General features: G+C 31.6%; 5 protein-coding genes across 5 annotated transcripts, besides 14 other annotated features; 3 read left to right on the top strand and 2 right to left on the bottom strand.

The window, feature by feature from the left end:
• Positions 1–220: part of a mobile genetic element that runs on past the window's edge.
• A 2,399-nt stretch (positions 221–2,619) lies between these two features.
• On the bottom strand, positions 2,620–3,492 carry TVAGG3_0086390 (DDE endonuclease family; the record flags this gene model as incomplete). The annotated part of the gene is made up of 1 exon (XM_051222284.1): positions 2,620–3,492. One exon carries the CDS (start codon positions 3,490–3,492, stop codon positions 2,620–2,622), a length of 873 nt encoding a protein of 290 aa, XP_051107270.1.
• Positions 3,493–3,791: 299 nt separating this feature from the next.
• Positions 3,792–3,860: a mobile genetic element.
• Positions 3,861–3,980: 120 nt separating this feature from the next.
• Positions 3,981–4,089: a mobile genetic element.
• Positions 4,090–4,230: 141 nt separating this feature from the next.
• Positions 4,231–4,339: a mobile genetic element.
• A 141-nt stretch (positions 4,340–4,480) lies between these two features.
• Positions 4,481–4,589: a mobile genetic element.
• A 1,487-nt stretch (positions 4,590–6,076) lies between these two features.
• Positions 6,077–6,289: a mobile genetic element.
• A 225-nt stretch (positions 6,290–6,514) lies between these two features.
• Positions 6,515–6,749: a mobile genetic element.
• A 1,695-nt stretch (positions 6,750–8,444) lies between these two features.
• Positions 8,445–8,636: a mobile genetic element.
• Positions 8,637–10,503: 1,867 nt separating this feature from the next.
• Positions 10,504–10,577: a mobile genetic element.
• Positions 10,578–10,907: 330 nt separating this feature from the next.
• Positions 10,908–11,167: a mobile genetic element.
• Positions 11,168–11,535: 368 nt separating this feature from the next.
• Positions 11,536–11,668: a mobile genetic element.
• Positions 11,669–12,279: 611 nt separating this feature from the next.
• Positions 12,280–12,317: a mobile genetic element.
• Positions 12,280–12,317: a terminal%2Cinverted (terminal inverted repeat of Banshee-A3 transposon ID:TVAGG3_0086500).
• Positions 12,318–12,978: 661 nt separating this feature from the next.
• Positions 12,979–13,239, bottom strand: TVAGG3_0086510 (uncharacterized protein; the record flags this gene model as incomplete). The annotated part of the gene is made up of 1 exon (XM_051222285.1): positions 12,979–13,239. The coding sequence occupies one exon, from the start codon at positions 13,237–13,239 to the stop codon at positions 12,979–12,981; it is 261 nt and encodes an 86-aa protein (XP_051107271.1).
• A 1,273-nt stretch (positions 13,240–14,512) lies between these two features.
• TVAGG3_0086520 (protein of unknown function, DUF4106 family) lies at positions 14,513–14,895 on the top strand (the record flags this gene model as incomplete). The annotated part of the gene is made up of 1 exon (XM_051222286.1): positions 14,513–14,895. A coding segment is annotated over one exon (383 nt), but the record flags the coding sequence as incomplete, so codon positions are not given.
• A 463-nt stretch (positions 14,896–15,358) lies between these two features.
• Positions 15,359–16,331, top strand: TVAGG3_0086530 (protein of unknown function, DUF4106 family; the record flags this gene model as incomplete). Its single annotated transcript, XM_051222287.1, has 1 exon — positions 15,359–16,331. A coding segment is annotated over one exon (973 nt), but the record flags the coding sequence as incomplete, so codon positions are not given.
• Positions 16,332–16,384: 53 nt separating this feature from the next.
• Positions 16,385–17,388, top strand: TVAGG3_0086540 (protein of unknown function, DUF4106 family; the record flags this gene model as incomplete). The annotated part of the gene is made up of 1 exon (XM_051222288.1): positions 16,385–17,388. A coding segment is annotated over one exon (1,004 nt), but the record flags the coding sequence as incomplete, so codon positions are not given.
• Positions 17,389–17,976: 588 nt separating this feature from the next.
• Positions 17,977–17,992: part of a mobile genetic element that runs on past the window's edge.

The following is a 17,992-nucleotide window of genomic DNA, read 5'->3' on the forward strand; positions in this document are numbered from 1 at the left end:
AGTCAGTGCTTCACAGGTAGCAATATTCACAAAATTTAAAAACATTTTATCAGTTCGTTAGATAACCAGAGCCTCCTAGGTACTGAACCAGAATCAGTGCCTAGGGGACTCTAGTTATCTATATAAATCTGAGAAACTTTGAGGAAATTGTTCGACATTTCCTCAAAGTTTCTCAGTAATTTAGTGAGGAATGTTCGTTATCGTGTAAATATTTATAGTAGGCAAAATCGCAACCGAATTTTTAAATCTAGATTTTGATGATAAATTGTGATTTTTAGCTTAAATCGCGATTTTTTAAAAATCGCGAACAGAATTTTTTCGCGATTTATTAATAAATCGCAATTTGAACGATAAATTTCGATTTTTTTAAAAAATCGCGATTCGGGAAAAAATTGCGACTTTTTGAAAAATCGCGAACTTTCAAAAAAATCACGTCCTTAATTTTGGTCTTTTTCGGAGTGATAAGTCGTCCTTTAAGTAATATTTTTTTTCTCGAATTGCTAATTGAAAAATTAAATTCGAGAAAAGAGATTACAATAGTATTGTATGGACTATAATCCTACTACTATAACACTTTTTTTGTGAAAATCACACTTTTTTAAAAAAAGATATCAAATTGAAAAAAATTATTCTTATATTTACTTATACTGTAGGGCACATTCATTGGTTATGAAAATCACATAGTATGAATACTCAATCCCAAATATCTTAAAAAAATATTCTAAAATATTAGACTCGATTTTAGCAATTGTATTCTAATCATAATATAATGCCCGAGTATATTATATAAATAGAACAAATATTAGTAAATTCAATTTTTTTTTCAGATCGCAAATTATCTAATACAAATATTCATAAAAATCACATACAGTATATTTGCATTCAATGTCAAATATAATAGCTATCTAATACTTTCGAAAAATTGAGCTTTTGAATATTTTATAAAATTTCTGGTCCAAAAATTGTGCTTTCACAATATTATGATGATATCTATAATAATTAGACTACAAATATAAATTGTATAATAAAAAATCAAAATTTGCTTTTGATATCTCAAATCTCGATATGAGATATTCAATGTCAAATCAAAGTATTCATAATTAACAGATTTGTATCGTGAATGCTTTCGTTTTGCTTAATACACAATTATGCATGACAAGTGTGTGTGGCTACACAATTCTTTCCGTCCGAAGCGGAGAATTGTGAAGTTTACACCGCATTTCACGGATAATATAATGGAAATACGATTTTCATGGAATACTATTTTTATTAATAGCTTAATAAATGAGCGAGTCTGATAGATATATGTTACGCAAGATATATCCATAGAGAAGTGTTTAAGTATAAAACAATGCGTTATACGTTATATGTAGGATATATATGGTTTTTCTCCATTGAGAATTTTGTCATGTGAAAAATCTCTTTTTTAGCTATGATAAAAATACTTTTTATATACTATTATATCTCAGTTGATGTTGATTCAACATTCTTATTTCACATGATAATATAATAGTATATGTAGCGAGGTATTATATTCTCTTGTGATTTCGATCTATTAATGCTCACACAAAAAATTCGCTACATCAAAATTTCCTCGGAAAATTTCACTTTTGCTGCTTTGATTCAACTTTGATGTCCAATGAATACTCAATAAAACTCGAAACTCTGATCATGGAGATCTATCATCACATATATAATTATATTGCTTAAATATGTGTATAAATTGTATTTTGGATTTTTCGGATTAAAAAAGGTTAAAAGTGTCATATTGATATAATTCACATTTTTGATTTCGTTACTTAGAAATGAGAATTGGTCAATAATTTATTATCCATTTGTAATTATAAAGTGTTTTAATGTATTGTGAGTTCATTTAATTAGGTTTAACTATAATATAAAAATAAATAATCACAATAATAAGTATTTAATTAAAAATGAGTATATTCAGAGATAATGCAGGTTCTTTTAGTTATTATTTAGGAGGTTTTATTTAGTTAACAACAAATTAAAATAAATATATTAAGGAATGCGTATCAACAATTTTAACATTAATGGAGGTAGATCAACAATATTAATAATGGGAGTGGGTCAATAATTCAAATACTGGAAATGGCTTAACAATGTTTATTATGGATATGGTTCAACAATGTTTATTATGGAGCTGGATCAACAATGCAATTAATGGAGGTAAATTAACAACGTCAATAATAGTAGTGGATAAGCAACTCAAATACTGGAAATGAATCAACAATGTTAGTGATGGAAGTGGATCAACAATGTAATTATTGGAAGTGTATCAATGTTAGTAATGATTGTCAAAATTCGTTTGAAATGTATTAACAAATAAGATGTCAAACCGCAAACCGTTGTCACATTTCAAACAAATTTTGACAATCATTACTAATATTGCTTTTATTACAATTATTTCAATAATATCCAATAATATCTTTCAGGTGAACAAAAATAAAATATCCAATCAACTCATATCATGTCAAACCGCAAACCGCCGTCACTTTTCAATCATTTTTGACATTAGCAAATATTAAAAAAATATTTTTATTATTTAATATTTTTTTATGTTGAATAAAAATTATATTAATATAAAAGATATTTTTTTACTCAATATAAGTTGGCGCTATCACTCTCTGAAGCTGAATCTGTGTAATTATATGCATCTGTTGTTTCATCCATGCTGTCTAAGTCAAGGAAATCCCATTTTTCTGCGCCTTTACGAAGTGGCCTCCTGTACAAGAGTTTGTTTGTCAAGCCAGCGCACATGCCAAATGTTTTGTGATAAAAAGTGAGATCATTATCAACATGTAAGGGCCACTTTCCTCCAATTACTCTCCAATATTGTTTGAGTCTGGAGAAGTAATTTTCCACAATTATTCTGCTGCTTGACAATTTTTTATTGAATGTCTTCTGCTCAGCAGTTAATTCGCTATTTTTTCTGCGCTTGTATGGAATTAATGCCCATGGAATAATTTGATGAATTCCTTGATAGCCAGAGTCTGCCAAAAGGACTGGTATTTGATCGATTTCTGCTTTCATCTTATCTGCTTCTGCTTTTAATTTGCTTATCAATGTGTTGGATTTCCTAAACAAATGAAAATCATGTCTCTTTCCTCTGATTGGTTTGGAATAATGTAAAAGAAATCCTTTTGGGCTTACAAAGCACTGAGTTTTGATGCAGCATATTTTATGTTTGCCTGAATAATATTTTTCTTGATTGGCACTTCTGGGTATCTCTTGAACTGTGGCATCAAGTGCTCCCAACATATAAGGATATTCTTTTGATTTTTCGCGATCATCCCATTTAATAAATGATCGCCATTTCACATATTCTCGGCCGATTTTAGAACCAATTGCATCGATCACATCAATGATAATTTGCCTTGTGTGTGTCTTTTTGATACCGAATTTATCGGCCAATTCTTCGAATCCAGGAGCGTGTTTAAGCCATGTTAATGTAATTAATAAACGTGCTTCCATTGAAACCCTAGTATTCTTATAATGATGTAATTCAATTGAAGGGATGAAAAGTCTTATAAGATCTCGAAAATCTTTGCACGTAAGATTTGTTAATTTAATTAATGTATTATTATCGTCATTGTGTAAAATTTCTTCTATTCTTATTTTAAGTGGTTCTTTTTGTTTTTTTGGAGGATCTGGAATTATTGGAGCGTCAGCAAAAGTGGCGATGTAATCGATTTCCCTTTGAGCAAAAAATGCTATTGGATCATCTGTATCTTGAAGTGGTTCAGGATTTGGTACGGGCGTGGTATTTTGATGTGGTGGTGTTATATACGAAAACGATAAAAACGGTTTGACAGAAAAGTGACAACTTTACGTGTCAAAAATATAAAAAGTGATATTTTATTCATCATTATCTTCTTCATAATTTATTTCATATTCTTCGTCTTACCAACAAAAGATGGGAATGTGAACAATTGCGGGCAATTTTTAGCCATTTTGGCTTGGAACTAGAGCCTGCGAGGTACATGGATAGTATCAGTACCTCACAGGCTCTAGTTCTCTATATGGCGCCGAGAAATTTTGGTGAAATGTGGTCGCATTTCACCAAAATTTTTTCGGCGCCATAGGATGAATTGGAGGGTGAGAGATATTATTTCATACAATACTACTCTCACCCTCCAATTCCCAGCCAAAATGGCTAAAAATTGCCCGCAATGTGAACAATTGCGGGCAATTTTTAGCCATTTTGGCTTGGAACTAGAGCCTGCGAGGTACATGGATAGTATCAGTACCTCACAGGCTCTAGTTCTCTATATGGCGCCGAGAAATTTTGGTGAAATGTGGTCGCATTTCACCAAAATTTTTTCGGCGCCATAGGATGAATTGGAGGGTGAGAGATATTATTTCATACAATACTACTCTCACCCTCCAATTCCCAGCCAAAATGGCTAAAAATTGCCCGCAATGTGAACAATTGCGGGCAATTTTTAGCCATTTTGGCTTGGAACTAGAGCCTGCGAGGTACATGGATAGTATCAGTACCTCACAGGCTCTAGTTCTCTATATGGCGCCGAGAAATTTTGGTGAAATGTGGTCGCATTTCACCAAAATTTTTTCGGCGCCATAGGATGAATTGGAGGGTGAGAGATATTATTTCATACAATACTACTCTCACCCTCAATTTTAATTACTTAAACTCATTCTATTTTTTTGACATGTAAATGTCACTTTTACTGAGATCTGACACAATGTCAGATCTCTTTTTTTCGTATATAAGAGTGGATCAATTTGTACGGGCGTGGTATTTTGATGTGGTGAAATACTCTGTGCAGGCGCAGTATTCTGATGTGATGAATGACTTTGTACAGGCGTAGTACTTGGAGCTTGGGTCCTCTGTGATGCTGATTGAGCAGCTCTTTGGCTTGAGGACGAATGACTTTTTTTCTTATTCATAAATGAAGTCAAATGCTCTTTCTTGAAAATTTGAATTATTTTACAATTTTTCTAAAGATATATAAAATTTCAATAGGCATACAATATTTCAATAGACATATATGATTTCAATAGACCTATAAGAATTCAATTAACATATATTATTTCAGTAAGGTGGAGATTTGTTCAACTCATGTTCAATATTATAAAATATATATCATTGTGAATATAACACCTATAAAATATAAAATTATCAGATGATTTTAAATTAAATTATAAGCAAATAGTTCGATATTCTAGAATGAAATGGCTGCCGATGACTTCTTGATAATGATTTCGCCTGTGATAAATCGATAAAACGCCATCGAAGCCATCGATATGCACTAGTTCTGGATGTAAAGTGGAAAATTATAGTATAACTTATATTGCTGATGACTCGTAAATGGACAAAATATATTTTATTCGAATGGATGTTAGTTTTTATGATATTTCTATTATACTATATATGTCAAATCATTGTATAATATATATATAAGATAAATAGCCCGAATTTTTTTTTATAAAAAAAGTGTTTTTTCAAATTTAATAATAAATATTTTATTCTGCTTATAAATCATATTGTCTTGTAATATTTGATAAAATTATCACTGAATTCTTAATTAGTTTTTTTAAAAATATCAATTTTGATTTATTGGACTTGAAAATATTTTATTTATATTATAAATCATATTATCATTTAGTGTTTATCAAAATTATGGTTCTTCGTTTTGTAGCTATATTTTGAATGACAATAGAAAAAAAAAATACTAGAAACTAAATATGTATTTAATTTTATAAGTAAAAATTCACATAATGATAATATATTTGTGAAGTTTATTTGAAGAAACGATTTTTATTAATTCAATTTTCATTATAGCATTATTTAGGTGAAGTGCTCTCAAATTGTGAGCCAGACAAATGTTTAATGGCTGCAATAAAGGAACATAGCTCAGGTGCGTTTGCATTGAATATTTATCGTTTTGATTTCACAAAACATCGTTGCGTTTAATCAAAAATTTGATTAACTTAATAAATTTAAAGATTAAGCGATCTCTTTTTAACACAATCGGTAAATTCAATACGTCTATGAAACAAAGCCATAATTTCTCGTAGTATAAAATATTTGATAAAATTTTATCGCTTACAGAGGTGGAATTAAAGGGTGAGAGATATATAGATAGACTATATATCTCTCACCCTTTAATTCCCTATACAAAGTTCGAAAACTTGGGTGCAATCAGATCTGATTGCACCCAAGTTTTCGAACTTCATGTAAAGAATTGCTTGCTATGATGTACTGATCATGAATCAGTACATCATAGCAAGCAATTCTTCATCTTAAATATATTTTTCTTAATCAATACATAACTTGTTCGCAATTTGGTTTTAGACGCTATATTTTAATCTAATTTCGATTTTTTATAAAATCGCGTACTTCTAATAAAACGCGATTTCAAAAACAATCGCGATTTTTTTCTGTTCGCAATTTTTCAGAAGTTCGCGATTTTATAAAAAATCGAAATTTTTCTTTGCGATCGAGATTTAAAAATTCGGTTGCGATTTTGCCTAGTATATACATGATAACAAACATTCCCCGCTAAAAGATGTAAAATCTTATAAGAAATAATTCCAAAAGAATAACAAATTTTATATGAAACTGAACCTTATGATGTAGTGATTCAAGATCACCGCTTCATAAGATTCAGTTTCAATCTCAAGTATCTCAAAAGTAAGGCTCTATTTTTTGCCATGTAAAGTGTCACTTTTTTGTCAAACCGTTTTTATCGTTTTCGTTTACAACAATAATTATATTAATCTTGGCCAGGGGACTGCTGATGGCCAGTCAGCAGCGGCCACTATGAATCATTATAATTATTTACTACCTAAATTGAGGTAAAAAGCAATAAGACTTGCCGAGCCTCATGCCCCTACCTCATATAAATAGAATCACACTTTAGTGAATCAACATCTATAAGAATGAAGTGTTTTGAAGCTGAAATAATATTGAATAGAAATTAATTTTTTCTGAAATTTTGAATGAAATTATGGGAAATAAAAAAATTACTAAATATTGTATTCATACAAATATATTATTTTAAAGGAAAAATAGATGCTGATAGAAACGATGAAAATTTTTGAAAACTTTACAATTAATTTATGTTCGTTAACCACAGAGCTTGCAATCCAAAGCTCACGTTAGACAACAAAAGTCATGAAGTCTCATACTAAGGGATATCCAACATATATTTTAATAATCTAATGTTTGTGACAAATATTCAACATAAAATTAAGTTTTCGTTTTGTTACAAGGCATTCATACTTTGGAGATATCATATTTAATGTACAGAAAAGTTAATATTAAACAATAAATGCTAAAGAATTAATAAATAAGATAATAAAATAAATTTATACGTAATTACTTTCATTTAATATGCTTTATGCTGTATAATATTGATTAAGAGGCATTAAAAGGTGTTGCATGCTAAGATCAGTCATAATGTAAACCTCTCAATTTTATTGTCGTGAGAAGTATCTCAATTCCTTCAAAAAAATTGAAAAACTATTTAATTTTAAAAATATAATACTTTTAATTAGTTAATTAATTGGAGATATTTTTAAAAAATCACTTTTGATAATACTTTTGAGAACTTTAATTAAAAAATATATTCAAAAATATCCAGGATATCAAGAGGGAATTGTTCCTTATGAGGTATCTAGTTATGATGTATACCTCATAAGGAACAATTCCCTCCTTAAAACGAGAAAACTTGTTCGAAATTGTTTATCATTTCGAACAAGTTTTCTCGTTTTTAATAAGAAACTAAAGGCTATGAGGCACTGATTATATATTAGTGCCTCACAGCCTTTAGTTTCTAATAGATAGCTGGGAAACTTTCTCCAAATGATAAGTTATTCAGAGAAAGTTTCCCAGCTATCAAGAGGGAATTGTTCCTTATGAGGTATATAGTTATGATGTATACCTCATAAGGAACAATTCCCTCCTTAAAATCGTAGACATTTTTATACTTATTAATCAACCATTCAAAATCATATTCCTCTGAAAAGTTATTTTATTAAAAATTTAGAATTTTAATAAATATAGAGTTTGAATTTCATACAATACCTATATATTTTCAATAATGGAATTTGAAAACCATTCTCAAAAGTTCTCAGAAAACCTTTTTTTCATTAATTTTAAGAAATCTGAGTATTAAATTAAGTGATAAATTCGTTTGACACTACTTTAATTTTTCAATTCAAAAAATTATATGTGCTTCTTAAAATGACTCAAAAAATTTTATTATAAAATAATATATAATATTAAAAATCCCACAACATTTTTTTACTTTACATAATCGTACTTCCTCGACGATTAATTTCCACTCAATTTCTATCGTTGACCGAACTTAGCATGCAACAAAGGTTCCATAGTCTGCTTTTATAGGCAAGATTTTTGATAAAAATTTTAAATTTTGAAAAATGATGAGAAAAGGAAAAAAAGGTAAATGAGAGCAAGAGGAGGGAAAAAAAGAAAAAGAAAAGAAAGGGAAGGGAAAAATAAAAGAAAGAAGGACATATAAAAATTTAGATGCGCATTCTTAATGCCGAGGCGGCTTGCCGCCGAGGCGCGATTTTTTTAGGCCTCTACGGTAACCCGGCAATGTTTTTTTAAATCTTGTACAGCCCTACCTATGGCAGTCCCAACGGGAACTGCGGTAATTTACCGAGGTTTCCGCACACCGGTTCCTTTTTTTAGGAATTTTTTAGATTAAAAAATATGCTTTGTAAATCATTTTTTGTAAATCGGCAAAAATTTGGAAATATTCTGACGACAATAAATCTGGGAATAGTATTTTAAATACGAGAACAACCTATTTAAAAGTGTTTCGCTCGATTTTGTATAATTTCAAATTTTCGCATATAGCTTTCCGTGAATTACCCTGATTTTACCGCCACATCAATGAAAAAACCAGAATTTTCGAAAAAGTGACACCAATTATTAAAGTTATTTTATTACTAGATTTATTTACAAATTATAAGATAATATCATTAACCGAATATATTTTTAATATAAATAAAAAACTTTTTTTATACAAAAAATTACAATCAATCGATAAATATTATAAAACATTTATTCCAAAAAGATTAAGTAATAGGTGGGATCCTGCATATAATATAATTTTATGTCATAAAGTTTACAAATTTTAGATGGACCACAGTGAGAATGTGAGTGGTTAATTTAAAGGTGGTCTGATAAAGAAATCGAAGCTTACTCAACACAGCATGAAGCAGTTTCTAATACACAATCTTACTAGTGGTGTTTCGGTCGCCAGCGCTCTCATAGGGGTGCTGATTTCAAAAACCACTACTTCAAATTATTCAACAATACTCAATGCAGCATGAAGCAGCTACTACTGCTGTATCTTACTGGTAGTGTTTTGGTCGTTGGCTCTTGCACAGTCTCTCAGATTTTCAAAATTTTTTTTTCAACACTATCTTGTTTCGCTCTCAGAAAGCTATCCTACAAAGACATCGAAGCTTACTCAACACAGCATGAAGCAGTTTCTAATACACAATCTTACTAGTGGTGTTTCGGTCGCCAGCGCTCTCATAGGGGTGCTGATTTCAAAAACCACTACTTCAAATTATTCAACAATACTCAATGCAGCATGAAGCAGCTACTACTGCTGTATCTTACTGGTAGTGTTTTGGTCGTTGGCTCTTGCACAGTCTCTCAGATTTTCAAAATTTTTTTTTCAACACTATCTTGTTTCGCTCTCAGAAAGCTATCCTACAAAGACATCGAAGCTTACTCAATGCAGCATGAAGCAGTTTCTAATAAATATATACATATATAAATATATACATATATATAAATATACATATATATAAATATACATATATATAAATATACATATATATAAATATACATATATATAAATATACATATATATAAATATACATATATATAAATATATAAATAACAAAATACAATCAAAAAATAGTGTTTGAAAATTTAAGGTTAAGTGTCACTTTTTCGTAAATTCTACCACACTCTGTTTCGCTCGATTTTGTATAATTTCAAATTTTCGCATATAGCTTTCCGTGAATTACCCTGATTTTACCGCCACATCAATAGTTTACGACACTTTTTCCGTAAATTGAGTTACGGGAATCCGTAAGATTACCGTACCTCACTTCTAGTTGAAAATAGCATTAGTATATAATAAATAGATATATTATTCATATTTTTGATTTTGAATTACGGAAAAAGTGAGTTCAGAACTTCCAATTATTATTTGATTAATTATGTTAAAAATACTATAAGGAATTAAAATACATAATGTTGAAATTTGAATTACGGAAAAAGTGAGGGTGAAAGTGAAGTGAAAAAGTAAGATATTTTTTGTTGAAATAATCATAGTTGTACAATTTTGAAACTATATGTAAAGCTATAAATTGAATAAATTCAAAAACAAAAATTGTTTATTCTTATTAATAAATTTATATTAATCAATATTTGAACAACCCGTAATTAAAATTGAATTCCTCTTAAAATTTAATCCATACGTTAATTTTTAATTTGCTCGGCGAATGCCGAGCTTCCCTACTTCTCTTGTCATTCCTTCAAAAACTCTAATCTCATCGCACTTACAAACATCATAATTTGATGTATTGTCGAGAAATCTTAGACTTGTTTGTCATTTGATTATAGCATTTGAAAGTCATCTCGAAAATCGATTAACAAGACAATTTTCCAAACATCTACATACAAGTAGATGATGGTAAACCCATTAGAGTTGTTTTGCTATGATTCCTCCAATCTTATGATGAGAAAAATCATATCAAAACAGCTCTAATAGAATATTCTACACAGCTTAGCATCCAGCTAGTTCCAAGTAATGCGATTACAACATCAACGGCCAAAGCCTTTCAGAGTCCTTTAATCATTTCTTCTCATCTCAATGTGAAGTGGCCCCAAACGAACTACAAGCTGACGTTACAACGCATTACAACCCGGTTAATACGAGCATATACATTAGAGCTGCTTTGTTATGATCTCCCTCATCAATTGATGAGAGATCTCATTATGAAGCAGCTCCAATCGAACTAAAAACCTACATACAAATGAGTGAAAACAAACTCATTAGAGTTGTGTTGCTTTGATTTCTCTCATCAGAAGATGAGAGATACCAGAACAAAACAACTCTAATCAAACTTTCTACACAACTCAGCACAGTATCAATGCAAAGTAATGCGTCTGTATCGTTAACAAGCAAAGTTGTTTCGGGTCCTTCCATTTTGGAAGAATTCGGAACAACTTTGCGAATTGATAGTGTAAACCCATATACATGAAAGCGTGCATGCATAAAGACAGGTATTGTCAGCAATGACTACCTGCCCAGCTATGAGTGATCAGAGAATTACCATCTCAGGCTTTTTGAGAACGTTTCAGCCAGGACCCTCATATATTGACTGTGAGAAAGGCATCCTTTATCTGAAATAGATGCTTTTCCAACAATCAAATTCGAAGATCTTCGACGTTGTTGTAAAAAGAGAAGGAGAAGGAAAGAAGAGGAAGGAGAGGAAGAAGGAAAGGAAAAGAAGAAGAAAAGGAAAAGAAGAAGAAGAAAAAAAAAGAAAAAAAGAAGGACATATTAAATATAATGCGCACTTAATAGTGCCGAGGCGGCGGAGCCGCCGAGGCGCGATTTTTTTGACCCTATATTACCGCACGGCAATGTTTTTCTCGATTTTGTACAGCCCTACATACACCTATGCAAAACATTTCACATCTCAAATTCATTGAAAATCTTAAAAGGTATGAAATGTCGATATCTTATACAATTTTCTCTTGTTGATTTCAATCTGTTGCATATCTTCTAGCTAATACTATTGAGGGCGAACCCATCTATATTATTCTTCATTCTCAATCTAAGAAAAAGAACAAGTATTATTACTACAAAGCAATTTAAGCATAAATAAATGGGAAAGATAAAATATCAACAAATGAATGAGGAAATTTATCTTAGATTCTATATTTTACCATTTTATAGCATAAAAAAATGCAATGGTGGAAAGAAAGTAGTGACAAACCAAAGGAAAAAAAGCCTTTAATAAGTCTAAAGGTTGAAAAAGTAAGTACACCAACAAATTCTTCCTTCAATATACGCCCAACATCATTTTTTCAACAAAAAGTTTATCAATCTTCTGCAAAAATCGAAGAACCAAAAAACAACAGGAGTATACTAATAAACAACAGAAAAAGAATATATCTGCCTTTATAACTACATCAGATTTTCGAATTTCAGAAAATTCGTTACTTAAAACTGTTGTAAACAGAAATTCATCAAAAGTGACACCTCAGAAAAGCTAAAATATTGAATTTTTGGAACTTTTGATAGAGCACGTTTTTAAATATTAATTAAAGTAAATGTATATTTTGTAAAGATTCTTTTTAATAAAAAATAAAATTTTGAAGAAGAACACAAAATCTTCTGAAAAATAATATCACATAAACTCATATTATTTTCTAATATATAACTATTTTATATAAAAATCAAATTCAATGATCTTAAAAGCGAAGGATAAACCTCAAAATTTACGAATATAATGAGTGGGAATATAATGCTTATCTATCATAAAACCATATGAAATATCAATTTTTGCTTTACGCCTAATTTTTGACGACAATTAGCAAAAAATGTTAAATGTTAACACTCAGTCCATTTGAATATGAAAAATAAAATTGACTTTGATTAAATGTTTTTATTTATCATGCAATTCTTCTTGCGACCAAAGATTTGAATAAAATTTCAAAAAATAAGATAGCTTAAAAATAATATACGGTAGTGTTTACTAATAGATGAAGGTCAGGTAAGTGGGGCTTCCAGGCGCGTTGCGCCCTCTAGCCCATAAGAAATTTTGCCCAAGACCCAAGAGGAGGACTGACACTGCCAACTTTTCCTGGCTGTCACTTTTTAGTTTACAATATATAATAATAAAATGAAATTTTTTATTGGAACGGTTTTAGTTATCTTCTTCTGAAGTTTCTTCTTCATCATCATTTGTTATAGGGTCTCCAACATATCCAGCAATGAAGATACGGATGCGTTGGTTGAATGGTGTATGGAGAGAGAACTTGGAGTTTCCAACAAATTGGAATTCGCAGTTCAATTTGAGCTGTGCTGAGGAGGAGGTAAACTCGGCTATTTTAAGCGGCTCACGTCCTTGACGAACATTATATAGAGAAACACTTTGACCGAATGTAACCCTTTCAGGCTCAACCATAGCAATAGTTGAAATTACGTGAAGAAAGTCTTCATAGAATTGTTTTGGTTGTATTGTGAATGTCTTAGCAAGCTTTCCTTGAGGAACATCTACATAGAACTTGAAATGTTGTTCCTTTCCGTGTTCTTGAAGTTCTTCAATCCAATTATATGTAAGTGGATAAGGATGAAACAGTTTCAGACGTGCGTATAGACTTTTTTGCTGTCTGGGACTGAATGTTTGAATAAACTCGTCACAGAACTGTAAACCAATGATATTTGCTGTATAAGGAAGCAATTTGAAGAAGAATTCTGAAAGGTTTGTTGGATTTTGAACATTATCTTCAAATTTTTTGACGGCTTCAATAATATCATTGTAGAAATCTGAATAGTCATTTGTGTCTTTAATGCTTACGTTTTGTGGGTAATTCTTCATGAATTGTTCGAGTCTCTTGACTGCGTCCTTACGAATATCGCTTTCTTTTATTTCTGGTTCTACCAAATATTCTTCTTCTTCTTCATGAGTAAGTACAATTGGAATTGTACCAGAATTGGAAGTTTGTCTTTGTGTTTGCTGTGTAGTTTGAGAGGTTGAGACATGTGTGTGTTGTTCTGGTGCGTTTGAAGGTTGGTTTGAAGTAGAATTGGGTGGAATTTGGTTTGAATTCGATTTTGAGTCTGATTGACCCTGAATTGTTGCTTCAACCGAAGGAGTAGGTTGAGAAACCTTTGGGGTTTGCTTGAAGAATGTTGTTCACAACATTTGTTGTCCCCTACGAAGGGTAGAATTGGTAACAGCAGTGTCAGTGGTGTTGGGCTCCATTGAGAAAAAATGAACTGACCAGAAGTTTGTGGAAAATGAATATTGAATAAAAACGTTTTTTACCAACGGAGACCCCCTCTATTTTTTTATTTTATTTAATAGTTACCGTTGGAAAAACGGTTTATCTCAAATATTGAATGAACTATAAACGTTTTTTGTTTTCTATATATACTTTTTTGTCCAACGGTAAAACTTTTTACACAACGGTTTTTGAGAGTCGTCGCCGTTGACTTTTTTGTAGAGCACTCAAAATAGTATAACTTTGTCCGGACAAGCAAGGGTCTATCGTCGCTACAGGAAAAGTTACAGGCGTTCTAAGGAAGTATACTTTGAGAAGCCTTTTCTCCCTTATAGAATGAGAGAGGACGGTTATTTTACAAAACTGACAACACTTTGACCGAGTAGTTTTTTGTGCTGAACAAATAGTGTCATATAAACATCTGTCAAAAACCGCTTTTTAACTTCACTTAAAATGCCACGTAAGCTACGTAAGAATATACGTAAGAGGAAGAGAGCATTGAAACATCCAATAGTAAAACTGACACCACAACAACAGTTGCAACAACAAATGATGAATGACCCCACTATGTTGCAACAAATGTCAAGCAACCCTATGCTTTTAAGCCGAGTTATTGGTGCACAGAGTGGAGGTTTAAGAGCGGCACTTTTAGCGAAAATGGCAGGCTATGGTGGAGCTGCAGACGGAACAGCTTATAACCCTCAAAGTCAAATGAATTTGAGTTCACTCAAAAATCAAATAACAGATGTCAAAAAGTCAAACATAGACATACAGAAACAAATAAGTGAAAACGAAAAGAAACTAGAATATGACAGACACACAAAGAAACTCAATGAGTTAAACGTAGAGAAAAAGAAGAAAGAAGAACAACTGAAAGAACTAAGTACAGAGGAATATGCGAAAAAAGTGTCAGAAAAAGCAGCAGAAGTAGCAAAAATGGAACAAGATGTTATAAATTTGAAAAACCATACTACTCAATATAAAGTACTGAAAGATGAAGAGATAAAACAAAAAGCCCTGAAGACATATATGGATAGCGATGAGTATAAAAAAGAAGTTGAAGCAAATGTAAAGGCAGAAAAACTTTTACATTTGCAAAACCAAACCGTACAGTATGAAAACTTAGCACAAGAAAGTAAAAATAACGACGCAGCCATGCAAAAGGCAATGAAAAGCGCAGATATTATAAAAGCTAATAATGACTGGTTAGATGCCCAAGCCAACGCTAAAGCAGCCCAACTTATAGGGTCAATAAGGACAAAAATACAAGCGGATGAAGACAGTTCAAATGAAGCTTTAATGAATGCTGACTTTAAGAATACCTTCGAAGCTCTTCATAGTAAGGTGAAACTAGTGAACGACTTCTCATCTGGAAAGAAACTGAAGTCTGAAGGTTTCGACAAAGAGTTAAGAGAAGTAGCACAAAATATGACGAAAATAACAGATGCTGCAACGAGACAGGCAGTTCAAAGTGCCTATGACGCCGTTAGAGCAACTGTTGTGGAAAGTCAAGAAAAAGAGTTACAACAGACCAAAACAGACCTAGTAAATGCTTTCTTAAAAATGAAAAGTCAGGTAGGACATTATGCTGCAGATGGAACATATGTGCCAGCTGGTGGAACTTATATACCACCAAACCCTCCAAGAGAAGCACCTGCACCAGGACTACCTAAAACATTTACATCGTCACATGGACACAGACACAGGCATGCACCAAAACCAACACAACAACCAACAGTTCAAAATCCAGCACCTGCACCACAACCAAAACCAACAGTTCAAAACCCTGCACAACAACCAACAGTTCAAAATCCAGCACCTGCACCACAACCAAAACCAGCACAACAACCACCTCCACAACCAGCACAGCAACCAACAGTTCAAAACCCTGCACAACAACAACCACAAACAGAGCAAGGACATAAAAGAAGTAGAGAAAAAGGAAACCAAGAATTCTTAAAAATGCTTAAGGAAGATTATGGTTACCCAGATACTCTTGACTTTAGTGACAGATATAAAGAAGCTATTAGAAAGTTCAAGGAAGGAAATACTGACCCGAACCTATTTAGCTTTATGGTTCAGCATAAAATCGGATATAATCTCAAACCTGGAAAATACAAGCTCGCTAAGGGATATGATTTAATAGCATATCATCCAAATGACATGAATGAATTTACTCCGAGATATTTGATGTCAGAGCTAAATGATAATTCAACTCTCTTCATGAAACGCGTAAAAAATAGAGACGGAACGAAAGAAGAAAGGTTTATGAGTCCGGATGACTTAGATAGGGAACTTGTTAAAAACGGTCTCGGAATATATGAAATGCCACCAGATGAGGTACAAGAAACTCAACAGGAAGAAGTTCAGATACAACCAGACATGGAAGAAATAGTTCAGCAACAACAGCTAGAAGAGCCTGAAGGAAACGAACAAGTCCCTCCTTTGGAAACTAACTTCACAGAACTAGATGAAGATTTGGAACAGCCGAAAAATCTTGACCCTCAACAAGAGTATGAGGTGAATATGGAATCTTTCCAAGAGTCTAAGAAAAATTCGGCTGACATAGTAGAAGGATATCGAAAAATGTTCACCGACATACAAAAGACTCCAACATCAGATGAAAATATTCAGCATAGAATGGAAGTACTGAAAGAAAATGTACGCAAATACAATAATCCTTTTTACTTACGACCATATAACGTTCAATCTTTGGCTGAACTCGGTGAAAATAAAAGGTTAAATTTCAACAAAACATATAGAAATGAAACATTGTTTAAAGTTCATTCAGAACCTAACCAATATGGAAACAAACCTACTTTTGTTTCTGCAGACTATGGAACTACAATGAAATGGGGTCATAAAGCTAACCCGGATAGGTGGTTCATAAACTTACAACCTCAATTCCAAGAAGTTGTAGACGCAATGGAAGTGAATGGTGAACCAGATATAACGGGTATTTTCAGCGCGGCTTTAATGCCATTGAAAGATATGAAAGATGCAGATATTTTGGACCAGTATGAAATGAACATGGCTGAGGGAAATATAACACCTGACGTTCTAGAACATTTATCTCAAAGAACTACACAGAACCATAGAGATGGTATATTTGGTGAAGAGTTTAGAAAGAGAGTTAGGGAGAGAGAAGGAAGAGAACCTATTGTACATGACCTTGCAAACGAAAGTTTGCAAAATGTCATAAAAACTTACTTTGCAGACAATGAACTGAGAAGGGATGAATATTTAAGAAAACTCAAATGGACAGTACCAAATGAAATGTTAGTATTGAAAAACATGTTCCATGACAAAATAAAACCAACTACAGAAATAAATGACGCAAGAAAAGAAAGAAACACCACTAGTAAGATTGTGTATTAGAAACTGCTTCATGCTGTGTTGAGTAAGCTTCGATATCTTTATCAGACCACCTTTAAATTAACCACTCACATTCTCACTGTGGTCCATCTAAAATTTGTAAACTTTATGACATAAAATTATATTATATGCAGGATCCCACCTATTACTTAATCTTTTTGGAATAAATGTTTTATAATATTTATCGATTGATTGTAATTTTTTGTATAAAAAAAGTTTTTTATTTATATTAAAAATATATTCGGTTAATGATATTATCTTATAATTTGTAAATAAATCTAGTAATAAAATAACTTTAATAGTTGGTGTCACTTTTTCGAAAATTCTGGTTTTTTCCACTATATATCTCTTGCCCTTTCCTTCTTACCTAAAGACTTCCAATCTTATTTTTTTCCAATTTTTCCCCTAAATTTAAATCTTATGTAATATAAATAAAATGCATAATATCAATCACAAAAATTAATGTTTATTTTTTTAATTAAAATTGCCGCGCAATTTAAGGTTTTCTGTCACTTTTTTGTTAGCCATTTCGGTACGAAACAAAGCACACCAATCTTA

This window comes from Trichomonas vaginalis, chromosome IV, assembly GCF_026262505.1.
Source record: "Trichomonas vaginalis G3 chromosome IV, whole genome shotgun sequence".
In the NCBI taxonomy this organism is placed as follows: domain Eukaryota; phylum Parabasalia; order Trichomonadida; family Trichomonadidae; genus Trichomonas; species Trichomonas vaginalis.